Source organism: Pipistrellus hanaki, assembly GCF_964339955.1.
Source record: "Pipistrellus hanaki genome assembly, chromosome: 2".
NCBI lineage: Eukaryota > Metazoa > Chordata > Mammalia > Chiroptera > Vespertilionidae > Pipistrellus > Pipistrellus hanaki.
This window is the reverse complement of record NC_140504.1, coordinates 52,680,844-52,708,104: the sequence shown is the minus strand read 5'-3', so window position 1 is coordinate 52,708,104 and position 27,261 is coordinate 52,680,844. Positions and strand designations below refer to the sequence as shown.

The 27,261-nt window shown below is 39.5% G+C and overlaps 1 protein-coding gene across 1 annotated transcript in view; it reads left to right on the top strand.

Annotated features, from left to right (window-relative positions):
• SEC22A (SEC22 homolog A, vesicle trafficking protein) overlaps positions 1 to 23,317 on the top strand; it is a 52,429-nt gene extending 29,112 nt beyond the window's left edge. The window contains exons 5-7 of the mRNA XM_084871767.1: positions 3,025 to 3,140; positions 13,383 to 13,448; positions 21,825 to 23,317. Coding sequence (XP_084727893.1) covers positions 3,025 to 3,140; positions 13,383 to 13,448; positions 21,825 to 22,025 — 383 coding nt within the window. The 3' untranslated portion in view covers positions 22,026 to 23,317. The remainder of the gene's footprint in view (positions 1 to 3,024; positions 3,141 to 13,382; positions 13,449 to 21,824) is intronic.
• The last annotated feature ends 3,944 nt before the right edge of the window (positions 23,318 to 27,261 follow it).

The following is a 27,261-nucleotide window of genomic DNA, read 5'->3' as shown; positions in this document are numbered from 1 at the left end:
GTTAATTCAGTATAACAAATAGCCCTTTAGTTCCAAGAAACTATTATCTTAAAAAAAACAGTTTTTATTGATTTTTAGAGAGAGAGGAAGGGGGAGGAATAGAGAGATAGAAACATAGATGAGAGAGAAACATCATCAATTGGCTGTGTCCTGCACTCCTCCTACTGGAGACTGAGCCCACAACCCTGGCATGTGTCCTGAGTGGGAATCCAACCAGGGACCTCTTGGGCCATTGGTCAATGCTCAGCCACTTAGCCACACCAGCCCTTACTTCTTCAGAAACTTCTGTAAACTCTATTAATCCTTGTTATATTTTGAGAAAAAAATAATTTTGTTATGAAAATGCACAATTGGGCCAAAAAGACTAATGAAAGAAAGGGCAGCAAAGCAGATGACAATATTAGCAAAAACAAACCGGAACAAAAACTAAGTCACAATGCTTTGTATTCAGCAAGCTTTTTTTCATGTTGTCTCTCAAATTTGTTATTGTTTCAAATCTACTCTATTCCTCGTGATGACTATCATGGTGCCAAATTGAACTGTGAAGTAAACATTTGTGAATAATAATGCATCTAAACTCTGTTTACTGAAACAACCAAAAATATCATAAAAATGTAATACATTAAAATGTGATTAAATATCTCATTCAGTTTGCCGAAACTGAGAAATTATCTCTAAGAAGTGTCACCTTCATATTGTATGCGGATGGAGTTTTCTCTGGATAGCCATTCCCACTCCTCTGGGGAAGGGGGTAGGGTGGGAGGGAATCTCTGCTTCAGAATTTCTTTCCCACAGTGATTTGGCACAGCTCCAGCCTGTCTTTCAGCATAATGCATTTCTTGTCCTTGCTAAAGGAGGTTTGTCATTTGCTTTCATGCCTTTAAAAATATTTCTGGTCATTTTTAAAGAAATAATTTATAAATAGTTTACTACCATTATATAGAGTGCTCCAAGACCACAGACAAGTGTTAGAAACTTTAAAAATACTTAATTTATATAGATATTTGTTTATTAAATAAACATTGATTAACACATTAAAATGATAATACCTTGCTTCCCCAAAAATAAGACATCCTCCGAAAATAAGACCTAGCACATGGAAAAATAAGACATCCCCTGAAAATAAGATCTAGTGCATCTTTGGGAGCAAAAATTAATATAAGACACTGTCTTATTTTCGGGGAAACAGGGTACTTTACAATTCAATAACGGCTATGCCTTATTTGACCATAAAAAGCTGAGGGTTGTTTTTCTTTTCTTTTTTTTTTTTTTTTTTTTGGTATAATACAGAATATTATTTGATTTTTTTTTAATAAGGTAAACTTATTTTGTAAACTTCAGAAGTGTGATTTATATCATCTAGTCAGTTATCAGGTGGCTTTATGCTTGAGACCCATATTGAGGATTTCCTTTTTTTATTAGAGGCCAGTTCTCCCTTATTACTGAGAGAGGAATGTGGGGGAAGGATGGGAGAGAGATGCAAAACATGACTAATTGGTAGGTCAGTTGGATAGCTTTTCAAATTGTGAGAACTTTTTTTCTACTGATAAAACTTGGTATCAGTACTTTACAGAGGCATTTAATTTTTTTGTTTTCATATTAAAATCTCAAAGAAATTGATTGAAAGACCAAGCTTGGGAACAGAAAAAAATTAAGAAAATCTTATCCCATATTAGCATTTTCTGCTGCACTTGAGGAATAAATACTTCCTTGTGATATGTGGGTTTGTGTTTTTATGAACTGTTTAGGGAAGTTTTTCTACTGAAATGGCTGAATATAAGTTCCAAAGATTTCAGCTCTTCCTTATATCAATGTTCCACCTCATTAACTTCTTTGTTAGGGCTTTTACACTTCAGTGATTTGAATAAAATGATCTAAATGTAGTTCTGTTGTCTTCTCTTTCCATCTGTCTCCTATTTGAGGTCTATATGATTTTGTATTTAGTTTTGTGTTTTCATTTACACTCTATTGTTAATTCTGTTAAGCGCAAGATGATGATGAATGGGGAAGCTATTGTATAACAAAATGTTTCACACTACTGAAGTCCTGACAGATAAGGAAATGTGTTTATAAAGATAAACTAGTCACTTCTTCAACTAGTGTTTTAGCATTTGTATCTCCAAGTGGTCTTCAGATACCAGGAACTTCGTAACTGTTAGACTCCATTTATTGTGGAGTTCAGATTGGTGGTTGCATTTGACCCTGAACAACATGGGGTGCCAACCCCTGTGCAGTAAAAAACCTGTGTGTAACTTTTGACTCCGCCAGAACTTAACTACTAATCCTCTGCTGTTGACTGAAAACTTTTCCGATAACGTAGTCGATTAACATATTTTGTATGTTTTCTGTGTTCTTACAATAAAGTAAGTTACAGGAAAAAAATGTTGTTGAGCAAATCAGAAGGAAGAGAAAATACATTTGAAGTACTGTATTATTTATTGCAAAAGAATTCATGTGTAAGTGGACCCACGCAGTTCAAATCTTGTTGTTCAAGGATCGACAAGATAGCTGAGCATTCCTGTGGTATTTATAGCCCTGGAACCCAAATTAGGGAGAGCTTTGCTTAAAAGCAAGCTAGGTTTGTCCTTTAAAATGTTTCCTAGAATGTTCAGGAAAAGTATAAATTATGCAATGAATTTCTAAGTAAGATCACCTTTGCAAATCTTTGCAACTGCTTGCAAATGGTAGACATATTTAGGGGCAGAAAGGTTTTTTCTACCTGATTTACTGCCAGATGTGAGCACTCCTTAGCAATATATATCCCAAATGCATGTGAGATGTCTTTATTAAAAAGTAGAGGAAAATAAGTTAATTTTACTTGAGTTTAGGGGAATGAAGCTGTCATGTTGTTAGACATTTTTTAAAATAGTTAATTACTAAGATATAGCATTAGATTCTTTAATGAAGATTAATCTATATTTGACAATATAAATTGAGCAATGAATCTCATTTTACATAAGTTTAGGTATTGATATGAGATATTGATATTCATTTCTGACCATTTCTTTTTTTTTTTTTTTCCAGCTCACCAGCGATTGGAACCAGCAACTCTGTCAGGGATTGTGGCATTTATTCTTAGTCTTTTATGTGGAGCTTTGAATTTAATTCGAGGCTTTCATGCCATAGAAAGTCTTCTGCAGGTACAGTGCTATTTTTGCATTTTTGCTATGTCAGGTACTCTGTCTATTGATTCTGCTTGTTACAGAATTGCTTCAAATTGATTTGAGTATTAGACAACTTACAAAGTATGCTCAGATTTTGTATTCTTTATACTTGCCTTATTCTCCCCTTTCTCTAAAACACTAATTTCAAAACACAAACCTCTGATTTCTAGTTGACTGCTTTGTCTCAATTAGCACATATTTATTATCTGTTCTGCAGGAGACACTATTTATTGGTACTCTAGGGACATTAAGATATGTATGACATGGGCCTAGAGTTGAATTAGGAAGACAAATAAGACCACAAATAATTGCCAAGTGCCCAGTACACAGAGAGCAGGAGCGGGGAGTGGTCAGTGTGAGTCGGGATAGGAGAGGAGGCTTTGTGGACAGGGGTGAGCTGGACATGGAAGGATCTGTGCAGACAGACAGGGCAGGAGAAAGAGGGCAGTCATGGGCAGGTTTTTGGCCTATCCTCTGTGTATTCCTACTTAGTTATCTGCTCTTGTCCCTTTTTTCTTGGTGCCTACCTGTGAAACCACTAATTTTTTCAGATATTGCCAATGATTTTGTTTTCTAGTAGAGTTGCTTTCAGAGAATGTGGCTATCAGAGTATATTATTTTTTCTCTTACTTTTTTGTAAACTTTTTGAAACTTTTCTTAAAGTTTAGCACATTTCAGACCATACAGCTTTCCTTTTCTTTATTAATATTCACTTTCTCTGAAGACTTTTGACACTCCTGCATTGTAAATTAGTTCTCTTTTGCCAGGTGAGGGAGGGTCAGCATTAAACCCATAAAAATGCACTCAACACACTTTATATTCTGTTTTAAAAATTGTTATCAGTTTGGGAGCACTCAGAGAGTACCACTCTGAGGACCCTCTGGATGTCCTCAGCTGTATGAAGCCAATAGTAGAGGACATCACAGGTTCCAGGTGGCTGAGCTGCCCTCGGGTGAGGGGTGGTGCACCTCATGATTTCCCAATTTCACTTCCGCACACCGTGAGCCTGCAGGTAAAGCCTTTTCTGTTTAGGCACAGGACTGCTGAATATTGTCTCTTGATGTTCCTGCCCTTATTCCCTAGCCAGGTCAGCTGTATTCCAGTAGGAGTTCAATTTGGAGACTCTTGGTCAACCTGCCAAGAGGAAACAAAGGCAGTTTGAAGACTGTTGACTGAAAAAGCTAATAAGATTCTCTCTCTCTCTCTCTCTCTCTCTCTCTCTCTCTCTCTCTCTCTCTCTCTCTCTCTTTCTCTTTTTAACTTGATGTAGTGGAAAGGACAGTAGTGGAAGTGTGTGAAGAGTTGATTTTTGTTTGTGGAAGAAAGAGAGCATTGGCCCCAGCTCAGCTACTGATTAACTCTATGACCTTGAACAGCTCACCTTTCTTTCTAGTCCTCAGTTTCATTGCTCATCAAATGAAGAAAGAGGGGTGGATTTGATGAGTATTTCTTGAAGTATGGTTCACACTTACCAATAGTTAAACAGATGACTAGCTGATAGAGGGGTGAACATTTTTTAAAAATATATTTTCATTGATTTGAGAGAGAGAGAGAGAGAGAGAAAGAAACATCAATGATGAGACAGAATCATTGATGGTCTGCCTCCTGCACACCCCACATTGGAGATTGAGCCTGCGATCTGGGCATGTGCCCTGACCGGAAATCAAATCATGACCTCTTGGTTCATAGGTTGACACTCAACCACTGAGCCATGCCAGCTGGGCCAAACTTTTTTTAAAATATATTTTATTGATTTTTTACAGAGAGGAAGGGGGAGAGATAGAGAGCTAGAAACGTCAATGAGAGAGAAACATCGACCAGCTGCCCCTTGCACACCCCCTACCGGGAACGTGCCCGCAACCAATGTACATGCCCTTGACTGGAATCGAACCTGGGACCTTTCAGTCTGCAGAACGACGCTCTACCACTGAGCCAAACGGGCTTCGGCTGGGCCAAACATTTTTAATTTTAAGAATTATGTATTTAACTCAAGATGTATCACAGACCTAAATGTAAAACACAGAACTTAAAAGTTATCTATATTAATAAAAGGGTAATATGTTAATTAGACCAGATAGACTGGATGTCTTCCGGATAAATCCACGGTGGTGGGAACAGAGGCAGAGGCAGTTAGGGGTGATCAGGCCAGCAGGGGAGAGCAGTTAGGGGCAATCAGGCCAGCATGGAAACAGTTAGGGGCACCAGGCAGGCAGGCAGGCAGAGGCAGTTAGGGATGATTAGGCAGGCAGGCAGAGTGGTGAGGGGAGATCAAGCAGGAAGGCAGAGGTGATTGGGGGCAATCAGGCAGGCAAGCAGGTGAATGGTTATGACCAGCAGTCGTAGATTGCTAGAGGGATGTCCAACTGCCGGGTTAGACCCGCCAGCAGTGGGACATCCCCCAAGGGGTCCTGGATTGGAGAGGATGCAGGCCAAGCTGAAGGACCCTTCCTCCCTGTGCACAAATTTCATGCACTGGGCCTCTAGTAAAATATAATACAAAACCTAGGCAACCTTGCTGTAGCCCAGTGGTCGGCAAACCGCGGTTCACGAGCCACATGCGGCTCTTTGGCCCCTTGAGTGTGGCTTTTCCACAAAATACCATGTGCGGGCACACATGTACAGTGCAATTGAAACTTCGTGGCCCATGCACAGAAGTCGGTTTTTGGCTTGGGCAATTCTATTTTGAATAAGATGGTGGTTTGCCGACCACTGCCCTAGCTGGTTTTGCTCAATAGATAGATCATCCACGTGGGGCCAAAGGGTCCCAGGTTTGATTCTAGTCAAGGGCACATACCAAGGATCCTCCCCAGCCTGGCCTGGTCAGGGCTCATGCAGGAGTCAACCAATCAAAGTGTTTATCTCACATCAATGTTTCTCTGTCTTCCTCTCTCTCTTCCACTGTCCTTAAAAATCAGTGGAAAAGTATCCTCAGGTGAGGATTAACAACAAAAAAGAAACCCTAGGCAACCTTGAATTTGGTGATGAATTTTTAGATACAACACCAAAAGCATAATCTATGAAAGAAAAATTGGTAAGTTAGACTTAATGGGAAAACTTCTGCTCTATGAAGGACATTAACAGAATGAAAAGATAAGCCATAGATTAGGAGAAAATATTTGCAGAACACATTTGACAAAGGTCTTGTTACCAAAACATACAAAGAGCTCTTAAAACTCAAGAAAGCAAACAACCCAATTAAAAAATGAACACAAGAACTAAACAGACATCTCACCAAAGTATATGAAAAGATGCTCACATCATATGTCATTAGGAATTGCAAGTTAAAACATTAAGATATCACTAAACATCTATTAGAATAGCAAAATCCAAAAAAGACACTTGATGATACCAAGTGCTGATGAGGATATAGAACAACAGGAACTCTTCATTGCAGATGGGAATGCAAAAGATACAGTCATTTGGAAGACAGTTTGGCTTAAACATAGCCTCACCATACTATCCAACAGTCGATCACTCCTCAGTATATTTGGCCAAATGAATAGAAAACTTAATGTTCACACAAAACCTATACATGAATGCTTATCTCAGCTTTATTCATAATTTCTAAAAACTAAAAGCAACTAAGAAATCCTTCACAAGGTGAATGGATAAGCAAACTGACAATTTGTACAATGGAGTATTATTCAGTAATGAAAACAGATGAACTGTCAAGTCACAAAAAAGACATGGCTAAATCTTAAATTTACTAGTATATCGCTTAATGAAAAAAGGCAGTCTGAAAAACTATACTACTAGAGGCCTGGCACATGAAATTCGTGCATGGGTATGGTCCCTAGGCCTGGCCTGTGATCAGGGCCATCTTCCCTTCTGCCCACAGCCAGCCGGTCCCCCCTCCCCCACCCCCTCCCCGCCTACTCCCACCCCCCAGTTCCTCGTTTGCCATTGGGTGATCAGTGCCAGAGGAAGGGACTGAGGGATCGGCTGTTCCTGCCCACTTCCAGTCCCTGCCCCTGCTGCAGTTCACCCTCTGTGTGTGGGTGAACCCCCAGCACCCGCATCTGCCACCACCCACCCCTGGTTCCCTGTTCACTATCAAGTTATCAGAGCCTGCTGGCCGGAGAAAGGGACCGAGAGGAGCTCAGTACGCCTCTTAGTGATTGCACTAGTGGTCATTCTGCCATTAGGGTTAATTTGCATATTACCCTTTTATTATATAGGATAGTGGGGGCCTTCTGGCCTGCCCTAATGGAGGCTCTGAATCAAGGTGGGGGTCCCTGCTGGGGAGCAGGGATGGCCAGGGCAAGTGGTCATGGGAAGTTTGCAGGCCAGTTCTACCCCCAACCAGTGTGGGGGGTGTCTCTGCTGGGGGGCAGGGCCGGCCAGGGTGAGGGGCTACAGGTGGTTTGGAGGCTGGCCACACCTTCAATTGGGATGGGGGTCCCCACTGGGGAACGGGGCTGGCTAGGGCAAGGGGCCACTGGCGGTTTGCAGGCTGGCCATGCCCCCAATTGGGGAGGGGGGGTCCCTCCTGGAAGGTGGGGCCAGTCTGAGCAAGGGGCCGCAGTCTCTGGTCGTTCCGCCATTTCGGTCGTTGGGCTTTTATTATATTGAATATATTCTAACTATATGACATTTTGGAAGAGGCAAACCTGTAGTGACAGTAAGTAAAAAGATGAGTGGTTGCCAGGGTTTTGGAAGGAGCGAGAATGGTTGAATAATTGGAGCATGGGATTTTTTGGGCAGTGAAACTATTCTATATATTACTTAGTGGTGGTTAAGTCATTACACATTTCTCAAAACCCATAGAATGTACTACACATGGAGTGGACCCTAACATAAACTATGGACTTTAGTTAATAATAATGTCACTGTTGGCTCATCAGTTATAACAACCAGATCACATTAATGCAAGATGTTGATAACAGAGAAAACTGAGGAGGGGAAAGAGCAGATATATCAGCACTCTATTGCTTAAGTTTCTCAAACTTCTCTAAAGACAAAAAATCTATTAATTTACTCTCCTCCCACCTACACACACACACATACCACCATTAAAACAGACTGGAAAAGGGGAGCATTCTCCAGGCTTGGATGTTTCCTTTGATGTGGCTCTGCTTAGCAAGTGAAGTATTACATACGGTCTATTGCACTGAGCCAGCTCCTGGAGAACAGCGGATCAGGCTTTCTCTTTTCATGCAGGGGCTGAGCCTTCCCATTCACACAGGCCAGGTGGGACCTCAGAGCCCCAGTCAGAGTGGAGCACAGGTTCAGGAATCTGATTCATGTTTCAAGGTCAGATGTACAATACTGTGTCCTCTGAGGACAGTCGTCATTTTGAGAAAGCCAGTGAGAGACAGACTAGGTTCTCTGACCTTGCACCTACCAGTCTCCAACTACTCCCACCAAAGCTGGCCTAGGAAAATAACAATATATTTTATGTACATTAATTCACATAAAGAAACTCTGGAAAGATAAGAAATTAATAAATGTAATGGGAACTGGACAAATGGGAAGCAGAGTGTAAATGAGAATCTTCACAATATATACCTTCTTATATGTTATTTTTATTTTTTAACCATATGAATGTATTATTCAGATTTTAAATAATAAACATAAATATTTATTAGCACTTGTTAAATAAGCAGGAAAAAAGACAACTTTTGTTAAGCAAACTTAATAGGTAGATTTTCAAGTAATGAAAGTTTTAGAGTAAAGGTAAATATTTTTGTGAGGGATAAGGATATCCTTAGCATTTTTTCTATTTTTGTAATTTCCCGACTCTGTCTTAGAATATACAGTTTCCCTAGAAGTTCCAAGGTTTTTTGTTTCAAACAGTTTCTTAAAGTTATGGCGGTGGTGTGTGAAATAAGTATGAGGTAAATTATAGTTAGGGACAAGGTAAGAGTGGCCTTTTTTTTATTAGTAGATCATTTATAACTTTGGGGACTCTCTGGATGCTTGTACCTTTGAAGGTGTGTCTTTCTGCTGTTTGATACAGAATTCTTTCTTTTTTACTGTTGTCCTAGACTAAATTTACTCCAACAATATTTCTTTCTATTGATCTAGGGGACTGTAAATTTGTCCATATGGGATTTTTAGATACCATTAAACTAGACACACCAGCTTGTGTTGTTCCCTTAGCATTATTTCTAGATCTTTCTCCTGCCATAACCCACCTAATATATTCCACAAATACTCATCAGTAATTGAGGTTCCTAAAACAGGCAAAGGATTTTATTGGGGATCATATTTTTACATCTAGCTGACAATATATAATGTATTTTCTGAACATGAGCAATTTATCACTGTTAATTTAAAGTTTACTTCTTTAAGGCCATGAATTCTAAATACTCTTTTGAATGAATGTGCTAAAAATAATTGCCACATTTATCTTCTAGTATGTAACTTGGTGCCTGAGACACATTCAAATTTGAGAACCCACATAAATTAACATTCGTGTATATTGTTAATGTTGTTTGAAAATTCAGCACAGGTTTTTTTCTTCTAGATTAGTATCAACCTCTTAGGGTGATAACTAGTGATTTATTAAAGTATATAGCACTGAAGTTTTTCTTTGGTATCTCAGTTCAGACTGGGGAAGTTTAGGATGAGCACATTTTTCTTTTAAGTTGGTAAATTTGATTTGGTGTTCACAGTAATGTGTAAATTAGATTATTTTCACTCATTTGCTAACTTGTTCTGAGTTTAGAGATGTTAATAAGTTTTTTGGTTTTTTTTTTTGTGAATTGGCACTTCGTTCATGCATAATAAGCTTTTATCACATTGGGTTTATATTACCTGTGCTCCTTTAAGGGTAAACCTTGAAACGAAGATATTAATTAGGCTGATGCCAACCTAGAATTAATTTGCATGTGGTGCATTGGGGAAAAAAAAGAGTATTCTTATGCAGCAGTAAGTCAGGATCCTGGGTCCCATCTGCCATAACTACCTTTGTGTCTTTGGATGGGTTTTACTTTACCTCCTTGGATCTTCCTGTTCTGCAAGATGAAGGTTTTAGATTGCGTAGGCTCAATGATCACTTCTGAACAAACGTTCTAAGACACTCTGATTCTAATATTGTTTCTAATGGTTACTACCAAGCAGAAGTAATCAACTTGCTTTTATTCCTTGCGTTCTGTTTTCCCCATAGATTTGTTAAAGAAATTGCAAACCTATTAAAGGTCAATGGGAGTTCCTTATTTATTTAGTGGTATAATATCTATGCTAAGATGCAGTGCTTGCTTTCAAAAGAAATAAAAATGTTTTTCCTGTTTCTGTATTTATTGTTAACAAATTGGGGGGAAATGTATAAAGAAGAAAATAAAACCATCCCCAAATTTTCTCTGTATAGTACATATATACATATATACACACAAACATATACTTAACACACATATACAAGTATATGAATCTATCTATTTTATAATTTTGTATCTTTTCACTTAGAGTAAAAAGTGAATATTTTCTAATTATTATAGACATTTTAATAGTATATCCTAATACCCTTTGTGGCTACTATACTTTATTTTCACCTTAAAATGACATTCCCCTTTATTAGTTTTCAAAGCAGTGTTTTTGTAATCCCCTAAAGGTGAATGTGACTTTTTTAAGTTTTTATTTGAATTCCTTACCTTTGCCCCCTCCTTTTCTGCCTCACATTACCCCAGCTGTCATTCCTTTGTCCCATCCTCCACTTCTATCCCCTCTCTGCACCTATGCCTCACCTTCCCCCAGTTTTTGGCTATTATTCTCTCAACTGGCTCTTTTCTCTCAGCCTGTAAACATTCTGAGAGAACAATCTTTAAAAGACAAAGAAACAAAACATCTTGATGTATGTTCCCTTCTAATTTTTTGAAGAAGTAAACCATATTTCTTGTCCCTACTCCCTTACCTCTATTCTCTTAGTCTCCCAAGATCTCTTTTCTACCCTCATAGTAGGCTTCCTTAGTACCCTGTATACATATCTATATCCTCATTTATCATTTAGGATGGGAATTGTTGGTTTATGTATCTGCTTTCTTGGTTAGAGAGTGAGTTTCTTGAGTTGGTATGGACTTAATTGTTTTCACTCCTAGGTCTACTGGCTCATGAGTGCTTAATGAATATTTATTGAACCAAGTAGAAATATTTGTCAAAGCTCAACTCAATGTAGCATGCATTTGTTGAATTCCTACTATGTGCAGTTTCCTGCAAGAAGTTAGATTTTTTTTTTCTGCCTTGAAGAAAGGTTAGGGTCTCATTGAGAGGGTAAGGCCAGTACACTAGAGACTTAAAAAATACTGAAAGGTAAGCTAATTATCAATGAATGATCCAGGGAGAAATGAGGTTGGTGAAATATTTTTAGTGCTTTCTGTGTGCCAGTTATTCTTTGTATTTGCAAATTTTATTTCATTTAATCTCTACAACTTTTATTTTTCAAAAAAGGAAATTGAAGTTAAATAGCCCAAGATCATACAGCTACTAAATAAAGATTTAAACCCACATCTGACTGACTCCAGAAACATGCTTTTAAGTGTTCCAAAGGCAATTAAGAGAGTTATAAAGTGATATAAATGTTGGAGAAAATTAATAACCAACTCAAGGACAATAATTAAATCATGGTATATCTCTAAAATGAAAAGTTATATAACCATTATAATGTGAAGTAGTAAAAAATAGTATATAAAAGTATGATTCCAGGTTTTCAAAATGTACATATATTTTTGTGCAGAAAATCTTGAAAGGAAATACATAAAATAGCAGTAATTCTCCCAGAGTTGTGATACTATGGACTATATGAATTTTTCTTTGTAACAATCCATATTCTCTACAATGAACATAAAATTTTATAATCAGAAAAAAGATCATTTAAAAAATAAAGGATTAAGAAAATAAGCAGAACTTACAGGGTGGGACAAAAGTAGATTTACAGTTGTTAATATGGAAAGTAATACAATAATTAATAAATACAATAATAATACAAGAATAAACTGATTCACATACAACTATAAGCCTACTTTCTCCCCACCCTGTGTTTAAAGTCTTAGAATTATTAAAGTGGAAAGGTTCATGTTGACTTTCCCTTCCTTTGGGTTAGAACTGTCCCTAAGCATCCCAGACAGATCAATGGCTCCTATCTCAAGATCTTCGTACTAGGATAAGCCCCTCTCCCTCTGTCTTAGAGTAAGTTCTGTTGTTCAATAGCAAGTGGAAAAGGAATTTTCTCTTCATATTATTTCGTGAGGAAATGGTCATGGGGGACACTCATGTCTTGTGGAAATTTCCATTGTATTAATTTTTTTTTCTTCTAAAATAAGGGCAAATGTATGCTCCTGTCTAGGCTTTGTTTTCTACTTCATAAAAACATTGAGCAGGAACCAGTTTGGCTCAGTGGATAGAGCGTCGGCCTGCAGACTGAAAGGTCCCAGGTTCGATCCAGTCAAGGGCATGTACCTTAGTTGGGGGCATATCCCCAGTAGGGGGTGTGCAAGAGGCAGCTGATCGATGATTCTCTCTCATTGACGTTTCTAACTCTCTATCCCTTTCTCTTCCTCTCTGTAGAAAAATAAATAAAATATATTTTAGAAAAACAACATTGAAAGAAGTAGTAAATATAGTTATTTAAGAGAAATAAAAAAGCAATAGGAAAACACTGGGCTGTTATATGTTTCTGTGAGTTTTCTTGTAAAAGAAATATTCTATGCATGGTGTATCTGGCTTTCCTCTGGGTGGCTTTTTTTCTAGTGCAGCATGCATGACTGATTTTTCTCATTGGGGTTTAGCACACTCTAGTGGGCAATAGCTTTTCAGGTCTTTTCTTCTTTTTTTAATCTTGTCAAATTACTGTATTGGACAATTTAGTGATGTGCTTACTAGATAGTAAAATTTGTCAGTATTATTTAAGTTAAGTAATGACCCTAGTGAGGAAGACTAACTTTATAGGCCACCGGGGTGTTGTACACTTTCATATGGTTTCTTCAGTAGAGAGAAGAGAGCCTTTATGCGGAAACCTTTTCCCGTTGGTTTTCATCTTCTCTTAGGTAAAATGACATTGACAGGAGCCTGGAGGAACACTGGTGGTTTTCCTCACCTCATACTCCTTGGATCTTATGATAGATTTTATGTTTCCCTTTTAGGACTCTTGAGAGTTTTTATAGACCACTTAGTGAAAATTTTGGCCATTTGTGCATCAGTGTTTTCGTATGCTATTCTGGTAGATTGGTTTTTGAAAATGGGCTTCCATCAGAAAAAAATGTAATTTTTTATTTGTTTTTGCAGAGTGATGGTGAGGATTTTAATTACATCATTGCATTTTTTCTTGGAACAGCAGCCTGCCTTTACCAGGTAAGTAAGTTCTCTCCTATTTTTGAGAAATACTTTCCCATTATTATTTGTTTCCAGAATCAATTCTAATAATTGCTTATGCACTTTTAAGTAAATAAAAATAATGTCCAAAGTGTTTGTTTTGCCTTCCTTTTAATTTGAGTCTCTGTTAGTTCTGTGACCTACTTGTTCATTTTGAGTGGGCATAGATACCAGTGAACTTAATGTTAACTCTCATGGGCTGGGCTTCAGAGGTCCATGTCATTTGCTTGTGGCGGTAAAGATTATGTCTATGTTTAGTGTGACTGATTGATTGTTCAGCTTCCAGACTCTGCTTATACTCTAGGCTGAGGATTTTGTACTTTTGAGAAAATATTTAAATAGGGAGCAGCAAAAGCAGAATTTAGAATATTTAATTTAGCAGAGAATAGGATGGATTGTCAGAGCGGAGAGATTGGAAGCAAGGAAATTAGTTGGGAGGTGATTCCATTGCTTCAGGCAGGAGGTAGTAAGCGGTAATGGCAGTTAGGGATGTGTGGGGGAAGGACACGGAGAGGGAAGCCTGCTAGGACTTGACAGAATAGATATGAGACAAGGTGGGAGGAGGTTTTGTTCCTGGATGATAAGGAGTTGGGTGCTTGTATTTCCAAGAAGAGAGGAGGCACAGGTTTGTAGGGAGGGATAGGATAACCATGCCAATGGTCCAAACTCAAGAATGTCTTTGTTGCGCAGCTGGTGTGGCACAGTGGTTAAGCACCGACCCATGCACCAGGAGGTCACTGATTCAATTCCCAGTAGGGCACATGCCTGGGTTGTAGACTCAATCCCCAATAGGGGATGTGCAGGAGGCAGCCAATCGATGTTTCTCTCTCATGGATGTTTTTATTTCTCTATGCCTCTCCCTTCCTATCTCTCTCTAAAAATAATCAATTTAAAAACCATTAAAAAAATGTATTTGCTAAAGCATGTTAACGCATGCATGGCCTTTTGATCAAACTTTTTTTTTTTTTTTAATATATTTTATTGATTTTTTACAGAGAGGAAGGGAGAGAGATAGAGAGCCAGAAACGTCGATGAGAGAGAAACATCGACAAGCTGCCTCTTGCACACCCCCTACCGGGGATGTGCCCGCAACCAATGTACATGCCCTTGACCGGAATTGAACCTGGGACCTTTCAGTCCGCAGACCGACGCTCTACCACTGAGCCAAACCGGCTTCGGCTTGATCAAACTTTTATAAGTAATACATTTCTCTGGTTTGCACAGAAAAAACATTAGGAGGACTCAGGACTGCAAATATAAGGCTACCTAAAACTCAGTAAAAGTTTCTAGGAGAAAAATTGAATACCGGTATATATACATTTGATTTTTATGTAAAGACTAGAGGCCTGGTGCAAAAAATTTGTGCATGGGGCCGGGGTGGGGGTTCCCTCAGCCCAGCCTTTGCCCTCTCCAATCTGGAATCCCTTGAGGGATGTCCGACTGCCCTTTTAGGCCCGATCCCGGTGGGAAGGTGGTTAAACCGGCAGTCGGACATCCCTCTCACAATCCAGGAGACTGCTGGCTCCCAACTGCTCGCCTGCCTGCCTTCCTGATTGCCCCTAACCGCTTCTGCCTGCCAGCCTGATTGATGTCTAACTGCTCCCCTGCCAACCTGTTTGCCCCCAACTTCCCTCCTCTGCCGTTCTGGTCACCCCTAACTGCCCTCCCCTGCAAGGTTGATCGCCTCCAACTGCCCTTCCTTGCAGGCCTGGTGCCTCCCAACTGCCCTCCCCTGCTGGCCATCTTGTGGTGGCCATCTTGTGTCCACATGGGGGCAGCCATCTTTGACCACCTGGGGGCAGCTATTGTATGTTGGAGTGATGGTCAATCTGCATATTACTCTTTTATTAGATAGGAGAGAGGCCTGGTGCATGGGTGGGGGTCAGCTGGTTTACACTGAAGGGTGTCCTGGATCAGGGTAGGGGATTCTTGGGCATGGGGCAGCCTGAGTGAGGGGCCTGTGATGGTTTGTAGGCCAGCCACGCCCCCTGGCAACCCAAGTGGAGGCCCTGGTATCTGGAATTTATTTACCTTCTACAATTGAAACTTTGTAGCCTGGAACTGAGCCAAGCCTCCTGCTCACTCCATGGCCAGCAGCCATTTCTGTTTGGATTTGTTTACATTCTATAATTGAAACTTTGTTGCCTTGAGTAGAGGCTTAGGTCAGCAAGGGCAGGCAGAAAGCTTGGCTTTTTTTGTTGCTTTGGAAACCCAAGCCTCCCTCCTGCTCTCTGTGGCCATAGCCATCTTGGTAGGGGTTAATTTGCATACTCCCTCTCATTGGCTGGTGGGTGTGGCTGGGTGATGGTTAATTTGCATATTACTTTTTTATTAGGTAGGATGTGTTATAATTTTTAGTTTCAGTGACCCTATTTTTGTAATCCCCTAATTTTTCTTAATCATTTATATTATCTTCAGAAATTGTTTTTCTATTAAATATGACATTTAATTATAATGAATGACATTTCATACAGGAAATGTGAAAAATTGTATTTTTTAATGTAATAGTACTTTATTACGATGTATTCTTATGTAGATTTTCTAAGCTATAATCTCTGCAATCTTGCTGCACAGGGGATATTTTCTCATTTTTGAAGATGAGAAATCTGGGGCAGTTTCGGTATTATCCAGAGATTGCAGAGCCATTAAGTGGAGTCAGTTCTTGACTCTGAATTTTCTAATTTTAAATATTATCTTCATTCTACCTGCTCTCTCTAAGCAAAATTCCTACATTTGTATAATTTTATAATGCTATAAAATTATAATGTTATAACTTTTACATACATTACCTCATGTGATTCTAAATAATGTGAGGTGAATATTAACTTTAAAATAATTTCATGAGTAATTATTTTTTAAAACATGCTTTCGACTATTTTGCACTAATAACAATTTTAAATGCTAATAATAATAGCAAAATGTATTGAGCTGTACTTCATGCTAAGCCCTCTACATTCCTTGCACCATTAAATTCTCAGAGTCCCACACTAATCTTGTTATCCTCATCATAGCCAGTCTGTGACTCAGCCCAGGCTGTGTGACTCCAGTCCCAGTGCCATGGCCTGTAGGTGGGCACATCTAGTATTATACATATCCCAGAACGGCTGGAAGCAGTTCTAAGAGTTGCCTCATGGAGGAGCTGTGTCACTCAGGTGTTCTTTCCTTTGAGAGAAGCAAACAAATTCATGCTTTAAAAACAAAGAAGCATTGAACAGATTGTCAAACTACAGAGGGAAGGCAGGCGAGGGTTGGGAGGCAGGTAAGAGATCAACCAAAGGACTTGTATGCATGCATATAAGCATAGCCAATGGATGCAAGATACTGGGGGACGGAAGGGGGGGTGTGCTAGTGAGGGCATGTGCAGCAGAGCGACGTGGGGGGGGAGGTCAATGGGGGGAAAAAGAGACATGCGTACTATTACAATTAAAAAAGGGCAAACAAAAACATTTCTTCCTATCAACAGGCATGAAATTGCATGCTTTCCAAATATGCTGGGTAGAGCGATAATAATGCTTTCCACAGTAAAACAAGGGATTATGTGTTACCATATGACATGCTGTATTTCTAGGCATCAGGATATTTTTAATCTCCTTTCGATCAGCCCTCAGAGGCCACCACCACATGGTTTGTTGGCTTTTACTCCAGGCTGTAGGTACTTATATAGAGCTCCACCAGGTAGGAGTACTTTTGCTATGTAGCATTTCAAATAGGAAACCAAAGGAGACACTAGAAGGGATTCCTTTTCCCTCGTTTTATTTTGAAAACTAGCAAACTTTCAACACTAGTCTTTATTGAAAGACTAGTAAACCTACCTAGAGTCATCAGTTTTTAACATTTTGCAACACTTCATCTCTCTCTTTATCTCTCTCTCTATGTGTGTGCATCTAGAATCCATTTTTAACTTTATAAACTAAGTTGCAGGCATATATGCATGTATAAAGTTGTTTCTGCTATGGAACATATTGAGATTATTATGGATTCACTTGGAGTTGTAAGAGAGATTCTATATAACCTTTACCTGGTTTTCTTCACTGGTTCCATCTTGCTAAACCATAACACAGTATCCCAGCTGGAATGTTGATGTTGATGCAGTCAAGATAATGTACATTCCTATCATAAGGACCCCTCGTGTTGCCCTTTCATAGCTACATCCACTTCCTTCTGCCCCTTCATCTCTGGCAGCCTCTAACGTGTTCTCCATTCTAACGTTCTCATTTTAAGTATGTTATGTAAATGGAACTGTACAGTATGTAACCTTTTGTGACTGGCTTCTTTTTACTCAGCATAGTTCTCTGGAGATCTGTCTAGGTTATTGTATATATTAATGGCTTGCTCCTATTTATTACTAAATAGATTTCCATGGTATGTATGTGTCACAGTTACTCATTCATCCATTGAAGGACATCTGAGTTCTTTCCAATTTTGGGATTTTATAAATAAAGCTGCTTTAAACATTCACATGCAGGCTTTTGTGTGCACTAAGTCTTCATTTCTCGGAGATAGTTCCTAGGAGTACAGTTGCTAGGCCATACGGTAATTGCATGCCTAGTTCTAGTAAGTGGCAAACTGTTTTTCAAGGTGGCAACCATTTTATATTCCCTCCCGCATGTGTGAGTGATCCAGTTTCTCCACATCCTCTCCAGCATTTGGTGTCTTCCATATTTTTTTAAGCCATTCTGATAGGTATGTCATTATATCTCATTATGGTTCTAATTTGCACTTAATCTAATGGCTAATGATGTTGAATATCACTTCATATGCTTATTTTGTCATCTGTATATTCTCTTGGGTGAAATCTCTATTCCTGTTATTGCCTATGTTTTTAATCTGGATTGTTTGTTATGTCAAGTTTGAGAATTCTTTACGTATTCTAGACATTAGTCAGTTGTCAGATATGCAGTTCATGAATATCTTCCCCGAGTCTATAGCTTATCTTTTCATCCTTTTAACTGATATGTTAGGGATTAAATCTGCCATCTTATTTTTTTTTTCTGTTTTTAATTTTCATATTTTATTTTTCCCATCTTCCTGTGGGTTATGTGAATATTTTTTTAGAACTCCATCTTGATTTACCTATCATGTTCTTGAGTGTACCTCTTTGTATAGCTTTTAAAATGGTTGTTCAGGTATTGTATTACACACAGTTATCACAATTTTCTGGTACTGTCATTTTACCTGTACAAGTGAAACAGAAATTGAGCTTCCTTTTATGATCTAACTTTGCCCTCCTCTATTTATAATATATTTGTTTAAATATTTTTTCTATATATATTTAGAACCACTCCAGACAGTGTTATAATTTTCACTTCAACCATCAAACATAATTTAGAAAACTCAAGAGGAGAATCTACTGTATTTACCTGTTTTTGCTTACTGTAGTTTTCTTTTTTCCTTTCTCAATGTTCTAAAGTTTCTTCCTTTATTATTTCCTTTCTGTTTAGAGAACTTGTTAGCCATTCTTTTAGAGTATATCTGTAGGCAACAAATTCTCTTAGTCTTCTTTCACCTGAGAATGTCTTTATTTCCCCTCCCATAAGATACTAATTACAAAGAGAAAATAGTAACTTCACAGTGGAAAAACCTGTCAGACACCACCTACCAAAAGATCAGAGTCAACATTGCCAATAATAATACATTGCATACCACCATAATGTTATTTTTGCCAAAATTGCATATCACTCAATTGTTTTTTGTTTGTTTGTTCATCCTCACCTGAGGACATTTTTACCTTGATTTTTAAAAAATGTTTATTGATTTCAGAGAGGTAGGGGGAGAGGGAGAGGGAGAGGGAGAGGGAGAGGGAGAGGGAGAGGGAGACGGAGAGGGAGACGGAGACGGAGACGGAGACGGAGACGGAGACGGAGACGGAGACGGAGACGGAGACGGAGACGGAGACGGAGACGGAGACGGAGACGGAGAGGGAGAGGGAGACATCAATGATGAGAGAGAATCATTGATCAGCTGCTGCCTGCAAGGGAGAGGGAAACATCAATGATGAGAAAGAATCATTGATCAGCTGCTGCCTGCACACCCCCTACTGGGGATGGATCCCACAACCTGGGCATGTGCCCTGATCGACAATTGGAACTGTGACCTCTTGGTTCATAGGTTGACACTCAACCACTGAGCCATGCCAGCTGGACTCCTTTAATCTTTAGAGAGAGTGTAAAGGAGGAGGAAAGATAGAGAAACATCAATGAGCCAAACCAGCTAGGGCTCACTTCAATCTTAAGGAAATATCAGACAAACCAAAATTAAGGGACATTCTGCAAAACAAATGATCAGTACTATTCAAGAGTGTCAAGGTCATGAAAAGCAGAGACTTAAGCCATTACAGATTTGAGGAAACATGACAGCTACATGCAATATGGAATCCTGGACCAGAAAAAGGGCCTTAGTGGAATAACTGGCACAATTTGAATAAAGCCTATAGATTAGTTAATTGTATTGTATCAATGTTCATATCCTGGTTTGTTGATTATATTATGGTTATGTGAGAGGATAATATTAGGGGAGCAAGATGAAAGGATACAGGAACTCTACTATTTTTGCAACATTTCTGTAATTTAAAATTATTTTAAAAGAAAAAGTTTTCCTCTAATGATTTTTATGCAATGTAAATGCTTCCAATGCATTTTTCTTGGGTGGCAGTATTCTTTTTAAGTAAGCAGAGTCCTATATTTATAAAAATTGAACACATTGAATAGAACATTTCCACATTCTTTCTGCATTGTCACAAATACCCTAATATCCTTCCTATACTGAAGGGTGGATATAATTTTATAAAGAGACCTCTGCTTCTTTCTTAAGACTTTGTGATCACATATAATTCCTATATTTACCAGATTGTGAATTTTAGATATCGTCTAGAAATCAGTTCATTCAATAAAATTCAATGAGCACTTTTGTGTCGTTCTGTGTATTGGAGATAAATGAATGACTTGACAGTCAAAAATCTCTCATTTCATGAAGCTTAGATTCTATTGGAAGAATATAGATGGCAAGCAAAGTAATAATATTTTTAAAGTATATTAATAATATGGGGAAAAAAATAAAGCAGGAAAAGGTGAATGCCAGGATTTGGGGTAGAGTAGGGGACTACTTTAAAATGGCACTCAGCCGAAACCAGTTTGGCTCAGTGGTAGAGCGTCGTTCTGCGGACTGAAAGGTCCCAGGTTCGATTCTGGTCAAGGGCATGTACATTGGTTGCGGGCACATCCCCGGTAGGGGGTGTGCAAGAGGCAGCTGGTCGATGTTTCTCTCTCATTGACGTTTCTAGCTCTCTATCTCTCTCCTTTCCTCTCTGTAAAAAAATCAATAAAATATATTTTAAAAATAAATAAATAAATAAATAAATAAATAAATAAATAAATAAAATGGCACTCACTGCCTTCTGTCCCTCCCCCACCTTTTTTTTTCATCCTCACCAAAGGATATTTTTTAGAGAGAGTGGAGGGAAAGTGGTGGTGGTGGTGGTGGGGGGAGAGGGGACAGAGGAGGGGAGAGAGAGGGGAAAGAGAAATATCTATGTGAAAGAAACACATCGATTGGTTGCAACTGCATGCGTTCTGACCAGGGCAGGGGATTGAGCCTGCAACTGAGGTGCATGCCCTTGTCAGGGAATCAAATCCGAGACCCTTTGGTCCTTCGGCCAGTGCTCTAACTGCTGAGAAAACTGGCCAGGGCTGTCACATTTTTAAATTTAATCTTTTTCAAGACATAACTGTTATGTATATAATGTTTATAATCTTTTTCTCTCCTTTAGAATGTAAACTCTGCATGAGCAAGGGGTTTGTGTGTTTACTTTAAAGCTGAAGAACGATGCCTGATTTATAGTAGGCCCTCCGTAAACATCCCTTGAGTGACTTCTCCCTCAAATGTTCACTCATATCCTCCTAGCTTAATTCCTTGCACTGAAGGGGTGGGGGTGGGCAGTTTTCTTTTTAAGTAAATATTGTTGATTTCAGTAATCTTCATAGTTAGGTTATATAAGAGTCCATTTTGCTAAATGGTTTATTTGAGCTTTTTCTACTTTTCTGGGATGAATACAAAAGATGGATCCCCCTAAAATCCTGAGAATGCTCCTTAGTTGCCTGTCACCTTGGGAAATTTGTCCAGCCTGTTTGCAAGGCAGTCATTCAATTATTCCTCCATTTTTCTTTTGAAAAATGAAAAACATAAAAAGAAAAACAGTATTTCCCTTTCATGGCTGAATGCCTTGATGTTACATTATTTTATCTGTAGATGAAATTGCACTCATATTTTACTCTGTGTCCTGTTACAGTTTTATAGTAAAAGCATCTGGGTTTTTTTTCCCTATAATCCTAATCATTTTTTATTTTCTATTTTAAACAGTGCTATTTACTTGTCTACTACACTGGCTGGCGGAATGTCAAATCTTTTTTGACTTTTGGCTTAATCTGTCTATGCAACATGTATCTCTACGAACTTCGCAATCTCTGGCAGCTTTTCTTTCATGTGACTGTGGGAGCGTTTGTGACACTACAGATCTGGCTAAGGCAAGCCCAGGTTAAGGCTCCGGATTATGACGTCTGACCATCCTTCATTGCCTGGGCTTCCTGGGGACCCAGGAGGGAGCATATCTTAACTGCCACTGTGATGAGGAAGCTGTTCACCACCAACGAGAAGCTCTGCTTTCTTTCTCCAACTGTCCTTTTTGTTTAAGCCAACGTGGCATGCCTGTGAGCATACGGTACCCTCAAGGCAAACTCCTCTCAGAAGGAAGTTGGTCCTGAGATTACAGCCAGGGGAGGAGGAGACCTCTCTGCAGAGCTGTTCCCGTGGAAGAGCCGTCAGCGCCATTGGCACCCTGGCCAGCAGGCCTGAATCCCTGCTGAAGTTCAACCAAACATATATAGATCTTCGGGGGACCAAGCAGGAATCTCCCATCAGGGCCTGCCTTGGTGAGGCATTAGTATAGGCCAAATAAAAAGATCCACAGTAAATTGAAAAGTTTGTTTCAAACAAATGACTTGCTAAATTTAAGATTATTTGCACATTTATGGTACCATGAGTTTATGGAGTCCAGAATGGTCTGGAATTGGTTCTTTTTTCTTTTATATTTTTGCTTGAGTTTTAACTCTGGCACAGCAAACTCATCTCTAGAACATCTTAAGTTCTGAAAGTACAGAGACAGGTTTCCTTTTTAGATTACGTTGGTAGTATCTTTTTGAAAATATGATTGTTAGACTATAGCCATTGTTTTCCAAACATAAATCGAGTATTACATACTATTATTTACTTAAAATTTTGTTTTTAATTTTAAAATAATTTAAAAGGAAACGAATAGCTACTCCAAATGGGAAACCAGGATCCGTTTCCCATAAATAAAAGGTGACTACAAAACAAATAAAGTAAAAATGAAAAATGTTATCTAAATTCAGCTGGATGCTAATGCCCGCCAAGCCACTGAATCTGAGGGGCCTGCTATTTCTTTGTTGCGGTGAGAGAGAGGTTACGCAGCACCACCAGAGGCTCTCTGTGTGGGATTCTCAGGATAAAGAAAAGTGTAAAGGGAACGACATTCTCACTGTGATGCAGTATTGTTAGGTTCAGTGTTGTGTGCCACCTGAACCATCTCGTGTGTGCAGGGTAGGATCCTGCGCTAGGGAAACACTGAACTGTTCTCCCAGCAGCTCATTCCTTTATGGCTCTGAGGAGTTAAATTGTGATTATAAAATATCATATTGATATTTTATAGCAAGAGAACTTATTTGCTCCTTGATAACATTATGAAAGTAAACACAGTTTGATTCCATTAGCAAAATATACAACTTCCCTGGTTTTGAAGGTCATCGTCATGAGTTCTTTTTTTTTCTTTTTTCTTTTTAAGAAAATATTCCAAACAAGGAATTCATAAAGTACTGAAATTTGATATTCAGAAAAACAGTGGCCCCATTCCATGTAATTCATGTTATTGGGCATATTTACTGAGTAGAAGAAATAGTCCAGTGGGTTAAAAGCATTGGCCTTGTTTGCCCAGATGTGTCTACAACTGCTTACCTAGAACCTTTTTGCTACACTCTCTTTATAGAAGAATGAGACAAAAGGAAGATAATAAGCTAATGATATCAGGGTTTTATTTAAAACAAGAAACTCCAATTCAATATAACTTCCTGTCTCTAACAAAACTGCACAGAAATTAATGTATCTTTTGAGAGATACACCATGATCCTAAATTATCAAAATAAAATTGATTTGTGTTTGGCATTTTGTACTGACTGAGTCAGGAAAGTGAAGTGGTTCAATTTTGAAAGGTTTTTCTAAACTAATGGTTAAAACAAGAATAGTTCTAAGTAGTCATTTAGAAGTTGGAGCATTCCAATTAATTGTGATTTTGCTACATATTGATATTTTATAGCTCAGTTTGGTTCAGTTGGTTCTCCTTATCATTGAATTATTGTTATGTTTGATATTTAGATTCTTCAGCAAGGACCCTTGAAAATTCACCAGCTATCTTTAAAGGCTTGATTTGTTTTATTTTTTTCACCAGCTATTTTGGATAAGGGGATGTTTACATCTTAATGTAAAAAAAAAAATGAAAACAGATATAAATAATGTTTTATGTATAGAAATGCTTTCTTTCGTTATTTGGTGCCTGCATCTCTGTGTGTGCATATAACTTCCCTGCCTCTATCGTGTTGTTACAAAAAAAACATGATTTTTAAAAGAAGTTTTTGCCATGGTGAAAAGCAGTCCTTAAACTCTTGGGGAAGTATCACATAGGCCTCTAATGTGTATGATGGTAATATCTTGCATGTATTCTGCACGTCCACCCCTAAGAGCCAGTCTGTGCTTACCCGACCAGAGTGAGAGTTGTGCGGTAGAGGAAGTAGTACAATAGTTGCCCTGTTATGAAGGAGGAAACTGCTGGCCAGGCAGTCAGAGGTCAGTGGTTCACCAAGGGTCTTTTGGAAACTAATGAAGATAACCAAAATTATGTTCAGGGAAGAGGTCTGTGCTTGAAAAATCAAGGAATTGAGGACTTCTTAATGAGCACAGGGCTGCTCTTGCCACATATAGGTATATGTTATCTTAAGGTAATTCTGAAGTACCACTTTTTATTAAGGTGTGCTGTAAGAACAAAGAAAGATACTTTCCTTTATATCCTAAAAAGTAACTGCTTTTTTGTTTTTTTGTTTTTGTTTGTTTTTTAATCTGTATTTGAAATGTATCTATACCTGGCCTCTTTCCTAAAAGAATTTGAAGAAGCATACCATTAGAAAAAAAAAACCATATAAGATAATGGTAATAAAATAAGAACAGAAAGGGGAGAAAACCAAGATCAATAAGAATGGAAAAAAGAATGTTATCAGATGCAAAATTTGATTCTTGAACTTCCTGGCAGTGAAGGCTGAAGGGCAACAGTTTCCATTGCTCTGTACCAGAGCATGCCGGCTCCGCAGGGGCACTTCTTCCTGATGGGTCCTCATAAAAAGGTTCACACTGGGGACCCTATGAAATGCTAAAATGAACAAAGTCCTCACTGTTTTATGCACAATTGCATACTGTGTTTGTGCCTTGGATCCTCAACTTGTACCAGCTTTAAAAGTTTTTATTTCAGGGTGTTCTGTGTGTGTGTGTGTGTGTGTGTCTAATAGAGGATTTTGTTCTCATAAGTAAGAATTCTTATTTTAAGCTAAGAACAAGTATGTTAAAGCTTGAAAATCCATTCGAGACAAATGCCTGGAGACATGGAGAACCTTTGCCCAACTGCATGTCTTATAACTTACGTGGAGTGAATGTGCTGTCCTTTGATTATCTTTTTCACAGGGGAATCTAGTCTGGAGAGATGCTCAGCTCGGTTTCTGTTAGGCCACGTCTGGAATCTCATTAGAATCCTGACTCACCAAGGCTCTCACAGAGATCAGATTTATCCTGTGAGCCTTAGCCCCAGGCCACAGAGGTGCTTCCTGCTGCAGTTAGCCGCCCACCAAGCAGGCCTGGCCTTTTCCCCAAAAGTAACTGGTGGATTCCCAGAGACATAGAGTGTGTGTGTGTGTGTGTGTGTGTGTGTGTCTGTGTCTGTCTTTACCTACTTGTTTTAAGACTCTGTTCACTTTAAGAGTTTGAGTTATCATGGAATATGTGGTAAAAGTACAAATAAATTACTTCAAATGCAGCCACCTCTCAGACTAAATTGAACACTTAGCCTCACCACAAATTACAGGTCAGTCTTCAGGGCTGCCTCCTTTGTCTATGGTCAAGCTTTTTTTGTATTTTTATGCTTCATTATCTCAAAGGAAATGGAGTTTTTCTACCTAAAAATGCCGTGGTAAAATCAAACCTAATTTTTGGTTTACGCTGGCTTTAGCATAATCTTAGCTAAAAGTTGATAAAAAGAAACCCCTTCATCTCCAAGAGTCATAGATGAGCTTGTATACAAAGGCTGTGTCAGCTGAGAATTTAATTCATGTAGTATTACAGATTAGGGTTTGAGGGGCTGACACCTTTATCCATGTTCTGGGACCAACACTGAGTGCTGGCATGCTGCAGCCTCCAGTGTAAGCATCTGAGCTTTTCAAAAAGCAGCAGCATGTGCTGCCACTCCCGTGGCCTCTCTTCGGGGGCCAGCCTTCCCAGAGGACTCCCTTCAGCAGCTGGAACCACAGCGCTGAAGCTCCACACGTCGGGAGCCATGTGGTGTGTATCCTCCCTGCTTGTTAACGGTGAGTGGTGTTGGCAGGTGCGATGCACTGTCCTCCGCATTGGCAGGGAGGAGGGGGGTTGGTGAGGGAGAGTCCCAGCACAATTAGAGGCTGTAGGAACTCGGGGAGAGAACAGGCTCGTTCCCAGATCGTTCCTGGAATCAGTACCCTAGCCTTACCAATGGCTCCTGGTGTTTCCTTGGCAACACACAGCCTTTCAACCCAGCCTCACGCACGGCTCACATTTGCCCTTTCCTCCTGCAGCCCAGAGCACAGCAGTGCAGGTGTCACCCCTCAGAAAGCACTTCCGGGCTCCGGCTGGCGGGTCCGGAGGCACGCAGCCCGCTTCCCAGCTGCTCCAGGCAGCCCCACCCCAGCTGGGCCTTGGCCCGTACTTCTCTCTGAGGCACGTTGTCAAGGACCTGGTCTAAAGGGCCTTCCGTTTCAAACGCCTCCTGGGCCAACTAATAACAAGAACGCATGTTAGCATCCTTTCTGGGCAGGGCTGGGTCCTCCACGGTTCACCCCAATGGCAGCTGGGGCAGGAAGGGGCGGGGCAACTCTCATGCTCACTTGGACAAAGACACATTCAAACCCGGGGTTCAGGTTTAAGTGATAGACAAGTTTTCCTGTGTCAAGAGGCTTTCAGAAAGAAAACTGTGTTTCTGACAACGGCAGTGAGAGCACACAGCTGACCTGGAGGGGAGATGGCCTTGTGTGTGCTGAGCTTGTTATCCCCACAGACAGCGTTTTCGAAGGCCTTTCTGTAAAAGGCCTTCTGTGGTCGACGAAGCCCCGAGGCCGAGAGAAGTTAAGCCACGTGCCCACAGCCACGGATGCCAGTCCAGATCCGTCTTCCTCAGAACTCCGGCTCTTAACCACCAGCTAGTGCAAAGCTAGGAAATACGTTGAAACACTTAGGAAATACATGCTGAGGTGAGTGTAACCTGTAGTGTAGATGTCTTAGACCAGATAAAACCGTTTCTGAAGTTCCTGCCTCTGTGGCAGGGACAGGACGATGACTGAGGGGAACGATGACCCTTCAGTGTGTCTAGACTCTGGGGCAGGAGGTACCCCGTTCAGTCTTTGTAGTAAAACCAGCTCACAAATGTACAATTCTCGGT